Below are 14,664 nucleotides of genomic sequence, written 5' to 3'. Positions count from 1 at the left end.
AGGTGGCTAAGCTACCCGACAACTGTTAGGAGATATGAAACAAATTCATATGCAGTTGCATGTGCAGTCTTGTGAAGCTGCATTTTCAAGGCATAGATGTTTTGCTTCCACCCATATCGTCAAGTAATAAAAATTTGAATTATATTATTAGATGTTTTAGGTTATATTAGAGAAAACCAAAACAAAGGAAAAAACACACCAGACTTTACATCTTTTTAGCCTATGTGCTTTCCCTCTCCCTTTATATTGGTTTCTGAGCCTTTAAGATGTAACTGGGTCATATGTTTTGGCTTTCTCAGTAGAGTCTTCAAATTACAAAAATCCCATTGATTTAAAAGGTACTTCTCCTTAAACTTCTTTTTTTGGAGTTGTAGTAGGCTTTGAGATTCTCAAGTGATACATGAATTCCATGGGGGATAGATTAAATACTGAATGGGCTGAATGAAATCCTGTCTTACAGGTAGATAGCACTGCTTGTATAAAAACATTTGCATATCTTTTGTCTTGCACATGGCTCTTACCAAGTAGATGGGTGTACTATTATCCATGGCCAACCCACCTGTATAGTACAGATATTGTAGGTTGTTTTGTATGTGATTCATAATTTTTTTTTGAAGATCCCTAAACAGTGATGAGTAGTTGAGTTAGTGATGATGCCTTCTGAAGTTTTCCATGTCTCTTCAAAAAGGCTGTGCAAGTCCCATTTTTAAAATTACACAATGTTTTGTTTTTTAGGATTTGATGACAAAATTTAGATATCCAGTGTGGTAGTAGCGAAGAAGTTCCTGATTTTTTTATGGGTTGGTAGTAATAATAATAATAATAATAATTGTAAACCTTGCTTTGATGTCAGTAGGAACTTAGTTCATGCCATACTAAAAATAATCTTGATAAATTCACTCCCTTAAATGCATGAACACAATCTGATAAATTGTGCTGACTACTAGTGGCAGTATCAGCCAAAAAAGCTCAGAAGAGTAAATAGGTTGTTATTAATTTAGGACTCATTTTAATTCACTTCATCTGCTGTATTATTGTAATTATATACTGTATGACACTATACTACATCTTACACAAAATTGTGCATTATTTTCCTTGTTTTTAAGCAGTTGATTCACCTGCAAATTTATAAACTAATGTAACAGATTTCCCCAGAATAACCACAATGTCTCTGGTTCCTTACAGCAAATGCATTATGCTGTTACAGGGAACTTTATAGCTGGGAATGTGGAGTTAACACTGGCTTCCATCCATGGAACAGACCAAAGCCATTTCAAAGTCACCCTATTCTCTACCCAAGTGATTCAGAACATTTGGTTTCACTTCTTGGTTTTAAACAGTGTCTGCCATCTGTATCCTACTAATAATTTATTTGTACAATAGATGTTGAAAAAGCAAATGCAGTAGACAGTATTAAAGAGAAAAACAAGCACATGTGTGAATATCTTCTTTAAAATAGTCTATGTTTCTTTCTGCTGATGATTTTCAGTGTTTGAGGGAGGCCTGCAGGTTGGTATGCCTCAAGACTCTTGCTGGTATGATATCCTAGATCTCACATGACAGTCTTTCCTCAGACTTTGCATCCCTATGAACTGAGCTATTGTATTTGCTGGGAATGCCCGACAAAGGCAGGAATGATGAATCTGACTCCATGTTCTCAGAAGGCTAATTTATTACTTTATAATATTATATTATATATTAAAGAATACTATACTAAACTAAAGAATACAGAAAAGATACTTCTTAAATGCTAAAAAGATAATAATGAAAACTCATGACTCTTTCCAGAGTCTTGACACAGCTTGGCCCTGATTCACCAAAGAGCCAAAACAAGTCACATGAAACCAATGAAACAATCACCCGTGGATAAACAATCTCCAAACACATTCCACATGAGCAAACAGAGGAGAAGCAAATGAGATAATAATTGTTTTCCTTTTCTCTGAGGCTTCTCAGCTTCCCAGGAGAAAAATCCTGGGTGAAGGGATTTTTGGAGAGAATGTGAATGCCACACTGAGCTGGTCATGCTCTTTGCAACCTTGCTGGTAGCAGTGGCCCAGAGCTGCAGAAGTGGCTGAGTGGGGTGGACCTTCTCATGGTGCTGAAGGTACCCTGGTGCTCCAGAGTGTCCTGCACATTTGCCGAGTCTCTCTCCTCATGCAAATTTCTTTTCATGATTAGAGATTGATCACCTCCCGGGCTTGTAGGTTAATTTTATTAACAGGCACACACAGAATCATGAATTTTGACTCGTGGTTTGATCTTATGTTTTTCTCTTATGAAAAACAGAAACATTTTATAAATAGTAAATGAAGTGAAAATGGGATTTAAAATTTAAAATAATGCTATGAAATATGAAAAGAATGTTATTGCTTAAATAAGTTAGTAATTGGAGGAGACTTTTTTTCAAAATTTTTTCAAGCTTTTTTTCTCTGATTTTTTTCTAATGACTTTTTCCCTGAATTTTAAAATCTAATTAATTTCTTTTTCTTTGCAAATGGTTTATTAGATATTCAGTTGAGAGTTTACAGCTCTAAATTTTACACAGATGGTACAACTGCAGAAATTTTGTTTGTGCTTTAGGATGTAAAACCAGAAAAATAACAATTCTCAGATAGTCCTGTCAAAGCACAATATTTGAGTGAAGGAATCTTTATTTCTGGTTGCACAGGCATAACGCTTATTAATGGGAGTAAAGGGAGAACAACCCACCTAGCAATCCACTAATGGGGCTTTGTAGCCTTTCTGTTTATGAAGAAACATAATGAATGACTCATTAGATTATGAAACCACTATGCAGAGAGCCATGGTCTCTGGGCTTTTCCTAAAGAAGGCTAGTAGGGCATCCAGAGGATCTAGTGACTTGGGCCCTATAGCTATGGGTGGTGGTCAGAGGTTTCTTGAACTGTCAAAATCTGTGGAAATTGGGATTTGTTGCTTTGCGTGTTTTGTTGCTTTGTCACAAAAATGGCAAATTGTGGGCAGATGGGGAAGTGCTCAAAATTCATAAAGAAAGAGAGGCAGGATTGCTGGTGTGCCTTGCTATTGAATTTCTTACAGTTTATTACAAATGTTTCCTGTATATCTGATAATGAATTGTTACGGACTGCAATTATGGCGTGAATGTGTGCTGTATTTTGATTTGAAATCCATAACACTGTAACAACAAAATGGTTGCTGATTTATGCTTCTGGTTTAGTTTTCTGTTTTGAAATAAGATGAAGATGAGAGGTTTTTTTAAAGGTTGTAGAGGACTCCTATTTGCAAAAGCACTTCTTTAAATTCTGCCTTTTGATTTCTTCACCATGGCTTGCGATGATGTCAGCTTCATGTCTTGTTTGTGTAGGTATCTAGACAGGAGCATCCCCTACCACCACTGCAGTTGGCAGCTCTTTCAGCACTGAGCACAAGGCTTGTGTTCCCTGACAAATCTCATGGTGTATTGCTGCTTTTAAAACACAGTTTGTGCAGTAATAGCTGCTCAGTCGGGTGATGGCAACATATGAATGTGAGCTCAGTTCTTGAGACCATTGGTCACCGTCTTGATGGGGTTGGGCTTAAGACTCTGCAGGTTTAAACACCGCAGGCTTAAAACAGGCTTAAACACCACTTTGAGAATGGTGCAGGCTGGAGAAGCTACAAGGCATTGTCTGTGACCAGCTTGGCCACAAAAGTTGCTTTTTAAAGTTCTCTTTTTGCACAAGGTGGGGTGATATAAGATACTGCTTTTTTGCACAAGGTGAGAACATGGAATGGCATCATAACATCTTATAAACCTGAAAGTTTTGAGCCAAAACCCTGAGGTTTGACTTTATAAATAAATAACTAAATAAGTAAACGAGTTTAAATCAGTGAACTAATTGATGCTTTATGATTGTTCTGGAGTATTTTTTCCACTTAGTGGTGATGAGATAAAATTTTGTTTAAGCAAACCATCATCAGTCCCTCCCTTTACCGGTTTTGCTTACCAGGAATGAGGAAACTCTTGGATGACTGGTTTTGGTTTTGTGTTTTTTAAGATTCCTACCAGTTTTTTCCTTGCTTTTCAAGCTGGATAGGCCTCACTAAGCGGCAGTGCTGCCAGAGATCCCAGCTACCGAAGGAAGCAAATTAACATACAGTATGGTAATTTGTTTTCCCTGTCCTTCAGTCACAGTGAGGAGAGTCTAAATATTTCAGTGACTGAGACTTTGGATTCCCATTCCTTGCTACACAACAACAACAAAAGCTATTTATAGCAATAACAGTTAGCAGCAATACAGCAGCCTCAGACAGCTATAGGCAGCATCTCACAAATGTTAACTGCTTTTGCACTGAATGCCTCTGTGAAAACAAAGAGCACTGAGAAATAAAGATCAAAGCAAAACCAAAAGAAAGATTTTTTTATTGCTATGTTTTACTTTGCTGGCAGACCAGAGCAAAGGTTTTCTGAACATTTAAAAGATGAAAAAGGTGAAGAATCCCAGAAGCGATTTATCTTGAAGCGAGATAACTCTAGTATTGATAAAGAAGACAATCAGGTTGGTTCTCGGTTCGAGAGTTGCTGAAATTTGTTCTGTTTTTGAAGGTGGGCTGACTGATGTTATTGTTGTTCTTTTGTTGTTGCTCTCCTCCTCCCCTGCCCTCCTGCCCTTCCCCGCCTCCTTTGGCACACGAACCACCGTGGGTGGCTCTGAGCCCCAGCGTGGCCGCTTCAGCCGTGGCAGTGTGTGGGTCTGCATGGGTGGTTTGCTTGGCGCAGGACTTGCTGCATGCCCACAATGGGGGGGGAATGCCAGTGGCTCTGGGCTGCGTGGAAGGCTGTGTCAGTTGCATTCCTCAATGTCTTGCCTAACTCTGGCAGTTGTTACGCTCCCTGTAGCTTCTTTCTTCCGTTGTACCCATTCAGAGTTGGATTTCAGTGTGGACCAGTGATGAACTGATGTAGCCCAAAAAGGAGAGAGGGAAAAAAAAGTGTAAAAATAAAAAGCCCCAAAGATGTGATGGTGAGGCCAGGTTGATTTTTTTTTTTTTTTTAACCATCCTAAATTACATTTTGACCAAAAATAAATTAGGTCTGTCTCTTACTTCCCTTCCTCCTCCTGTGCCCTCACCACCTTTTACTGTCTTTGTAATTTACTTGCTTGTGCATGTACTGTGGCAGACGTTCCCCCCTGTGTTGCCTGTGCCATAACACTACCTTAACTTAGGTGAGCTTGATGAGTAGGGGAGTGCCAGGGAAACGTGTGTGTTTGTGCTGCCTTTAAAAGCGGATGTTGTGCTGTTTCAATCCAGTGCAAGTTGTGTATGTGGAACAGATTAACAAAAAAAAATCTGAAATGGTTCTGATATGATTTGCTTTTATGAGAAAATTCTCACAGGTAAGAGAACAGCATATGCTCTCTTTGCTAGGGCTATGTTGGTGGAGGAACCAACCAGTGATTCTCTTGTTGCCACTTCCCTTCATGTTTTCAGTAAAGGTCCATTTTTTTCTTTCCTTTTTTCACCCTTTTTCCTTGAATTTCATTTGTACATGGCAGCCTTGCCAGTTGTGCTGCATACAAAGCTGGCTTTGAAAACAAACCCCAAGCAGTTTCAGGGTGTGGTGACTCTGGGGATCACTCAAAGGAAAGCAGCATGACCTATCCCACCCGGTGCTGGGATGCAGGGGGAGAAGGACCAGTCCTTGAAACCCACTTTTCAATGAAGCATTTCCTGATGGGGCTCATCTCCTCTCCTCCTTCCCATGGCACAGCCATTTCCCACACTGTGGTTTACCAAGAGGCAAAAATGGCCCTTCCTTTTCCAGCCAGACTTCCGTAGAGGGTTCCATACACTGTGAAAATGTTCCATACAATGTAAAACTGTTGTGCTGAATATCTGCGACTTCTTGCACACACAGACTTCGTGGGTTTCTTCTAGGGTTTACACTTTAGCTCCAGCAGCCTAGTTACCCTCTTTCTTCCTTGATTTCTCAGGTAGCCCACCACTGCCTGCCCTCCTGCTCCTCACAGCTGGTAGGAGAACCAAGAAATATTAGCAGTTTAGAACAATGGCACTTAGACCTGGGGTGAGGACACCCAGTTTTAGGATGGTGGGTCCACAAAAGCTGTGCAGAAAGCCTCATTTTGGCTACCTGCTCGATGAACCCATGTGCAATATCTAACTGGAAATCCTTGAGAGCCAGTCTCACAGGGTTCTTTGTGCAGAAACTACAGCTATCATTTTCGTGCTTCATTTGTTTAAGTGAACATTTATTATTCTCAGCTGACAGTTACTTAATGGCAGTTTTTAACAGCTCAACTTATATAACCCTCCTGGTTTTCTTTCTGCTCAGCAAAACAGAATTCTTCCATTTAGAGATGACAGACGAAGTAAATCAATTGAAGAGAGAGAAGAGGAGTATCAGAGAGTGAGGGAGAGAATATTTGCACAAGATGTGAGTAGTTATTTTAATTGCCTCTTTAGTGCCATACCTTCGCCGGTAGTCAGACAGTTTTGCCCCCCTCCTACAACAACACTGCAGCTGGGCTTGCCCTGTGGAGCTGGAGGTGACAGGGAAAGCAGATTGGCTCAGAGGGTCTCAGAGGAGCTTTAGAGGTGTGGAGGTTGGCTTCTGCAGAGTGAGGTGATGAGAGTTGCAGGGAGAAGGGTAGAGGAGAAATCAGGCCCAGCATGTTGTCTGGGGAGTGCCTATCCTGTTTCTTTGAATGTTCACGTTCACATGGCCTAGGTTTATTTCCTTTTTTCTTCTGCTAGCCAAAGAGCAGTGATTTAAGTGGACACTCAATAATTTCAAATAGCTGTGTTATTTTATTTTTCTTTCAAGGTGGATCAAATCTTTATAAGTGTCCTTCTGCAGAGACTCCCTATGGGTTTTACTTTTTTGGGCCAATGCTTTAATATCAAGACACTGAGAGCAAAAAAAGGGCAGAGGTTAAATATGGAGTTGCATCATTTTTCTGAAATGACTGATTAAAGAACTGTGCTTCTACCATCAGAAAGAGTCAGTCATGCTGTTGATGATTATATTCTGAAAGGAATAAAATGAAGCAGACATTAAAATTCTTGCCCTTACCAAAAAATCAGAACTTGCACAACAAGGTATATTGCTAAGGAAAATACTTAAATCTGAAACATCTGTGAACAATACCTGATGTTCCAAAAAAAGAAAAAAGAAAATCACAATTTGCTATAATACTGTACTGATGAGGTAATAAAAGAAAAAAAAAAGAAAAAGTCAGCATTTTAATATTTTATTTCATATCTCAGTGGGAGTTCTGCCATTTAGGAGGAATATGGGAATAAATCCAATTAAAACTATTTTTGAAAATCATATTGGGCAGTGTCCTTTTAAATTAAAACTGTTCGCGTGTTGCAGGGCTAATAGTACTATTAGGAATTGCACATGTCCAAGCTGGGTTTTTTTGGCAGAATACACTGTATAGTTTTAAGGTGTGTGTTGTTTCTCACTTGCTTCTTAGTAAATAGCTAGCTACATCTAAATGTTTTTAGCTTCACTTTTTCCTGGCTGAGATGATCCCAGTAAAAGCAGAGGCCCTTCAGTTACTGTTTTGCTTTCAGCATGTTGGCCTGATATAAATACTGCCCCAGGCTATACATGGTAGGATTGCCAAGTTGTTCAAGAGTTGCAAACGCCACTTTGCAACAAGTTTCTTATATGAAGTATAGGAGGTTTTGGAGATAGGAAATTACAAAAGAGCTTGTGCAAAACCAAAAAAATCTTTGGGTTTTGATGCAGAATTCAGATGAGGCAAAATGTTAAAAATTACCAAATGGGAAGCTATTTCCAAAATAGTCCAGTTTCTATCACAAGCTGCAGCTAGAAATGCCAGGCTGGGAAACAGAGGTGGATGGAAAAGTGTGCTGAAAGTGGCTCCATAGTGTATTGCTGCTGTTACCTTTAGATATTTGAGTTCTAAAAACAGGCAAGTGGAGAGCCTCTGAATTGCCCACAGCAGGAGGCTGTTGTGGTTCATTGGGTTGGCATTTTCAAGTGGCAGGACCTAAGTAAAAGTGTGCTTTTTGGCAGACATTTTAAATGGAATTGGGAGGGAGCATTTTTAAAGATCAGCAGTGTTAGATATCTCTCCCTCTCTCTCTCATATCCACTCCTGCACTCTCTCTCTCTCTGCTATTGCAGGTGTTAGCAAGCATCATAGTGCAGTGAATTTCAGCAAGCTGTATGTTTAATGTCAAAGGCAATCTATGTTTTATCTGAGCTTTTTTGGGTGGAGCACCCTTTGACAGATACAAGGTGTTTTTAGGATGATGCCAGTGGTTGTGGTGGTGGACAATGTATTTTTTCAATTTTAGGAAAGAGAGAAATGGCTTCCTGTTATAGATAGTCACTTACTGCATGTAAGACTGTGAAGTTTTAAGGCCCTCTGCAGTCATTAATTAATCCAATTCTCCCCAGGTTTGTGTGAGGTAGGTACCTAAGCCTTGTTACTCTGCAAATTACAGATACAGAGAGTCAAAGAGGGATTAATCATGTGGTATTTTTATTACCCCTGTACTGTTTACACTGTTGTAGTCAAACCTTTATGAATGCCTTGCTTGTGAATCTTAGCAATTGGATCACTTCTAGTTAGAGTATGCATGAAGAGAGCTTGCATGGGAGGTCTTCAAAGTGCAGCCATGAAGGTCAAGAGTACTGCTCTAGCTTGTTGCATCCAGCAGCACCCCCCCTCTAAAGATGTTTGAGACACCCAAACCCTTTAGATAGCAGCCCAGGAGTCAGAACTTTAAACAAAATTTATAAGGAAAAGGCAGTCGTGTTGCAGGGGCAAAAAATTCCGTGCATGTTTTGAGTGCTGTGAAAAATGTCTTAACCTGAACCCCACATAACAATATAAAGCCTGCCTGTTCTTCCTTTGATCTTGCAGAACTCTAGTGCACCAGACCTCTTCATTTCCAAGTGGGAAGGTTTTAACAAAATAAGTATGTTCATGAGTAATGCCATCGCTATGATAGTCCTTATGATGTTTACTCTAGTATTAGTCAGTTTAAATTATACTTCCTGGCAAGTTTTCCATCTGCTGTGTTGGCTATCACAAATTTCAACAAGGAGAGCTGGAAGCTTTAATGACTTCTGTCTCAGCAAGATTGAGAAGCATGTTAGTTTGATATTTTAATAAAAGGATTGGTGAAGAAATAAATAGCTAAAAACATGATCATTCCAGTTCTCTGAAATAAGAGCTGCAAAATGCACCTTGAATTTTTCAGGCTGCTAAAAAAAGTTTAAAAAGTGCAGGCTGAGCTCTGTTATGCTCAAAACTATTTTCAAGGAGGTTTTTTTTAATTGCAAAACTTGTTTTATTGGAAACTTAGTTTTAAAACAATTTGTGAATTTTACAGCCACATACACTGGAGCAGAGGACCTGCACTGTCTGGGTCTTGCAGAGAAGTTCCTTTTCTGAACTGCTTTAGTTGCGTTTGGGAGGTTGAAGAGTTATTGTCCAAGAAGGACGAAGAACAACATACAGGAATAAAAAAACGTTATTTCCCTGTATGTAGAGAATCCCAAATGCTTGCATAAATAATACATGATGTTTGGCTTTGAAGCATGCAGAAAATTGACTGTAAAGACTAGCAATCAAATTACATGGGGGAAATTTCATTCTTCAAGGTTAGTGCAATGTATAACCTCATGAGCCAGAGACACGCTAGGACCATTCAGTGTTCATAAATGCATTCTCTGGGAATCATTCTGTATTCACTGAAAATTGTAGATGTTTTCTTACTTACACAAATGCTAGAATTTCCCATGTGTACACATGAAACTTATTCAAGGAAATACACCATGCTGTTTATTTTCGGTTGTCAACTGTAGCTGCTATTTTTCATCAAGGACTGTATTCTAAAGAAGCAGATCCATTAGGTACAGTTGGTCACAATTCCTCTAGTTAAGAAAACTCAGAGAATCTTTATCAGTCTCTGATGAAAGAGAGGAGCAAAAGAAATACCTGTAGATGCAGCTTCAGCCAGTTCTATACCTCTAGTGTCAAAAGATTAGGAAGAAGAGGGCTTAAAATTAATAAAAACAAATCAAAGGCACACCTTGTTCTGGCCACCATAAACCTGTAGGTACTAAAACTCTTGTACTGGTGTACAGAGACTTTCTTTGTGGCTGAGGATGAAATAACAAGCATTAGTTGGAAGCCTGAGATCTATCACATCTTGTTAACTGACATGAAAATTATTACCTGATAGTACCCGTTGCAGGATATTGCTGCATGTTAATAGTTATCTCTGTTTGCTAATACAATTAAAAACAAGAGCAGCAGCTCCCAGTATATCTAGTGCACTGGCAGAACTGATGCACATTTTCCAGTTGAGACTTTAAAAGGTTCTTGGAAATTGGAAAAGGGAAATACTCATTTCAGAAATAACAATTAATCATACAGACCATCCTAATGGAAATCTTGCACGTGGAGATCTCCAAGGACACTAACTTGTAGATAATCTTACATAATTTTTTTATCTGATAGGTTTGTTGCCAGTCTGTTTAAAGGGTAAACAAGAGCCAAGTGTTCTAAGGATTTTTTTGACAACATCTGTGCTGGGTATTTAAGCTTTCCTGGTGCTTTAAGTGCTATACATCAGGAAGGTGAGTCCTGACCTTGTAGTAGCTAAATTTCTATCCAGAGCTGCTTAGCCACTTGATTTTTAACAGTAAGAATAAAATAATAAAAAAGTGCCTGTCCTCTCTGCCTCTCAGCCTCACACCTGTACTGAATAATAATTTCCAGGGATTGGAAATGTGTTGGCACAGTGTGGGACCGTGCCAATATCATCAACCAAGAAGACAAATTGAATTATTATGGACTCTGTTTAAAGTCTGTAATACACTTGATAGTGGTTCCCATCAAGACACTGAGAAGGAAGCAGACCTTTCTGCTTGCTTGGTAAAATATAAATCCCAGATATTTCTTCTGCTTTATGCCCCCCAGTCTCTTTAAAAACTTTAATAAATTAAAATAAATACAGAAAAGTGCATTACAGGCCCCTTTGCTTTTGTAACTTTGTGGGTACACAGTCCAGTACTCTGGTCAGAGCAAAGGTTTTCCTGTGAGAATAGCTGTAATCCTGTGCTTTGGAATGTGACTGCACAGAAGTCAATGCACAGGTGTCCATCATGAAGCTCGAGATGATGACCCCACAGCTGAGGTTGTAGAAGCCCGTGGGGTGATCTCACTATGCTTTTCTGGGGCTTTTTGTTTCAGCATAGTTAGACTATGCTGAATTCTGCACATTTTTTAATGAAACCTGGTACCTGAGTAAGGTACATAAAATGAGAGAAGACACGGTGTTGTAGTTGTCCAAAGGATCCCAGTGATTTTAGGTGAAGCAGTTTGTATCTTCTCTTAGCCTGAGGTGAAAGCCTAGGTTTGCTGTAGCTGGTAGGAATTTGGTTCCTGGCAATGGAGAACTTGTTTCTGATCTCCTGAGGCTTCATGCTAAGGATAAACATATTGCCCCTGATGCAGCCCAGTGCCTTGCAAATTTAGCAGGAGTGCAGGGTGGGAGCTCACCTGGGAAGCCCACAGAACTGTCAGATGTTCCCTAATGTGGGTTCTGAGTGGGTGAATTATGCTCTAATGAGAAACTGTAGTGCCATCTGAGGGATAAATTTCTTCCTTTTGTAGATTGATGGGGCAGCACTAGCTGTGTCAAGGGAAAATTTCGTCCAGGCATCAGCTGGAGCATTAAGAATGAGCAGGGTGTTGCTTCTGGTGTTGGCCAAGACTCTTTTGAGTGGGTCATTAGCTCACCCTTTACAAAACAGAAACATCCAAAATCTGTGCCTATTCCATACTGTTAAAATTTGACACAGTTAATGATGGCATTTTATGATTCTTTGGCCTGAGTCCTATTGTTACAGAACTAATGGCCTCTGGTGTCCTCCTTCCTTTAACTGCCTTTTGTTTAAATTCAGTGCAAGTGCTGACTATTCTTTCTTCTGTACCTCATCAAGATATAATCCAGTGACAGCTACGAGGCTTTTTGTGTAGCGAACATGAAATAGGAGGGAAATGAAAAAATCAAAGAGGGAGAATTATTCATGGGAAATTGAGCACAGCTTCATTTCTCTGCATAAAAAATTAAGTACTTCTGAAAGAGATATACACTTGCCCATAGGATTTATTTATTCTGAGCCCTTCACCTTTTTTGGGATCTAAGTCCTCCAGCAGAGAGCCTTCTTGCTATGATTGTTGTTAATATTATCATTAAGAAGGTTATTATCATTTTATATCTCTGTGTTCCCTCTCCAACCGTAAAAGTGAAGTCACACACTATTTCTAAGTACTGCAGCATCTTCTCTCCCTTTGAGGAACTTTGTAAATTCTGCATGCTTTCCTTCTGTTTGTCCTTCCTACCTACAACTCTGTGCCATCCTGCAGTTTTATTTTGAGGTGGGAGGCCAGACCAGTGGAACCTTATATTATGCAGGAAAAACATTTTTTCCCTTCAAATTGCCAGTATTTTGCACATAGTGCCTTCTTCAGATCTCTTAACTAAGTTTCAGTTTGTTCCCAAACTGAGACACCTTATTGGCAATGTGTTGTAATGCATGGAATTTATTTTACTGGCCTGACCTTATTCTTGACCTTTTTTCCCCTCTTGTCTTCTGCAAATGCAAATGATGCATGAATTGAAATCCCCTTAAGCCTGAGCAGGGGAGGTAATTCTAAAATCAAGGAAGAAATTGGAACAGCAGAGCATATCTAGAACGTCTGATACAATGCCTTTTTTATTTTTCAGTCAGTTTGCTCCCAGGAAAACCTTTTTGTGGAAAACAGGTAAAAAATAGCTTTATTTTGTGTGTGTGTGCTAAACTTAGCTGTTTCTCTTATTTTTTTTTTTTTTGTCTATCTGTAGTTCTGTAGTTATTTATCCTAATGTGAAGACTGTTGAGCAAATTTGCAGTCTGTATTATCTGCAGTGGTTTTATGCTTTAAGAGGGGATAATAGAGCTTGCCTTGCAGTATGGGATCTGAGGAGATAAACTATTACTGCTGCTTTCCTGAGGCTTTTGCATTTCAGTTTAAAAAGCAGATTGTGGGAGAGAGGGTGGGGGGGCACCTAAGCTTTCATTTCAAGTGACCATTCTGTCTCTGGAGTGCCCTTAGTATTTAACTTATTGATCTTTAAAAAGCACTCTAGCAGTGGCTGAATGACAGTATTTATGAAACACCAGGCTTGGGTGTCTGTTGTTTAACCTGCTCTCCTGTGGGACTGAGCAGCAGCATTGGCATCACTTGTTGCTTGTGAAGGCTCACAAGTTCCACACAAGTTCCTGCTTTATTGCTGCAGTGTAATAATGAGTTGGTGATATTTGAGCTCACTGTTACTTTGCATTACTGCATGATAGTTCTTGTGAATGTTATTTTTGTTATCCACTCAAACCAAAAGGGAAGAGTAAACTGTGTTTGAAATGTTGAATATGAAGTGCTGGCTCCATAACAGCCATAAAGTAGCTTAACTGTGTTGAAAAATTTTAAAAATTGTGCACCTTTATGGCAGATAAGGATTTTAACCAAAAGTGGTAATTTAATTGGTGAGTGTTTGAACAGTTCTGACCCAAGTCTGTCCTGCACAGGTTTAAAAACTATTTATCACCCCCCATTGAATAAGGGGAGGCTCTCTCTCACAGTATTTTATTCCCTGTCCATCCTTACATCTGTCAGATGCATTTATGGGTGAAGCTGTTCCCATAGAAAATGACTCCACAGTAATGGTACAAACCAGCTTTTCCAATGGACACTTCTGTAAGTGGAATGAGGGAGGACCCTCAGGAGATCATGGCCACTGTCATCTAACCACCTCATATTCTGAGGGCTGAGGGTATTTCCTCAGCTGCTGCTTCTGTGTTGTGATTATGGAGATATGTTTTATCAAAACAAATCAAAATTCCGACAGAGGAACCCGTAAAGCCAAAAGCAGATGCTCCCAGGAACCTTTCTTTCCCTCTCAAGGAGATTTGGGGCAACAAAGATGACACAGTTGTTGACACTTCCAAGTCAGCATGGAAAGCACTCAGAGGCTGCACTGCCAAGGGTAGGGTGGGTACCTTTATGGGGTAAACCATGAACTCCATAGCCCAGCCTCCCCTGGTTTATGCATTCAATCCCACACCTGTGTGCAGGAGAATGTGGTCAGTTCTGGTATCTACATGTGGTTTGCTGTCCTTGAACCTGGGAGCTGACTGACCAGCCCAGTGTGAGGATGCATACCCAAGTGGGGACCTCTAAAAGGCCAGGTTGGGAATTGTACAGCCTGCACTGTTTCTGTCCTGAGGGAGACTTCAGCTATGTTCTGCAGAACACTGCTTTTTCTTGCTGCATGCCCTGCAGCCTTTGATCAGGTGAAGCACTTAAATTTGTACTTAGCTCCCTGCACATGAGCAGTCCTGTTGATTGGCTGTGTTGGAAGTTAGATGTGTGTTTAAGTGCTTTACCCTTCTTTTTTGTCAGAGGATCTGAGCCTTTCTCTGAGCTGCAAAGACTTCCAAGCAACTTAGCAAGTACTTAAAATTACATATGCAGTATTTTGCTGGCTTGCATTTTTTAATGTTCTTATTAGGTGATATTTTTATGAATTTTTCTTTGGATGGAATGGTTCCTTAGCTTCTGAGAATTACCTTTCTCGGTAACAGGA

At 39.7% G+C, this 14,664-nt stretch overlaps 1 protein-coding gene across 20 annotated transcripts in view; it reads left to right on the top strand.

Annotated features, from left to right (window-relative positions):
• Positions 1-14,664, top strand: part of ARPP21 (cAMP regulated phosphoprotein 21) — a 142,696-nt gene that overhangs the window by 60,867 nt on the left and 67,165 nt on the right. For 16 of the 20 annotated variants that reach the window (XM_071429685.1, XM_071429688.1, XM_071429698.1 and 13 more), the window contains 3 exons: positions 4,412-4,520; positions 6,317-6,418; positions 12,769-12,806. The exons of 1 other annotated variant lie outside the window; for it this stretch is intronic. In XM_071429685.1, the coding sequence (XP_071285786.1) occupies positions 4,412-4,520; positions 6,317-6,418; positions 12,769-12,806 (249 nt within the window). The remainder of the gene's footprint in view (positions 1-4,411; positions 4,521-6,316; positions 6,419-12,768; positions 12,807-14,664) is intronic. 3 more of the 20 variants (XM_071429697.1, XM_071429696.1, XM_071429692.1) reach the window with 1 other exon arrangement.

This window comes from Agelaius tricolor, unplaced genomic scaffold, assembly GCF_023055355.1.
Source record: "Agelaius tricolor isolate 1412-34295 unplaced genomic scaffold, bAgeTri1.0.p SCAF_6, whole genome shotgun sequence".
NCBI lineage: Eukaryota > Metazoa > Chordata > Aves > Passeriformes > Icteridae > Agelaius > Agelaius tricolor.
This window is presented reverse-complemented; position numbering and strand designations above follow the sequence as displayed.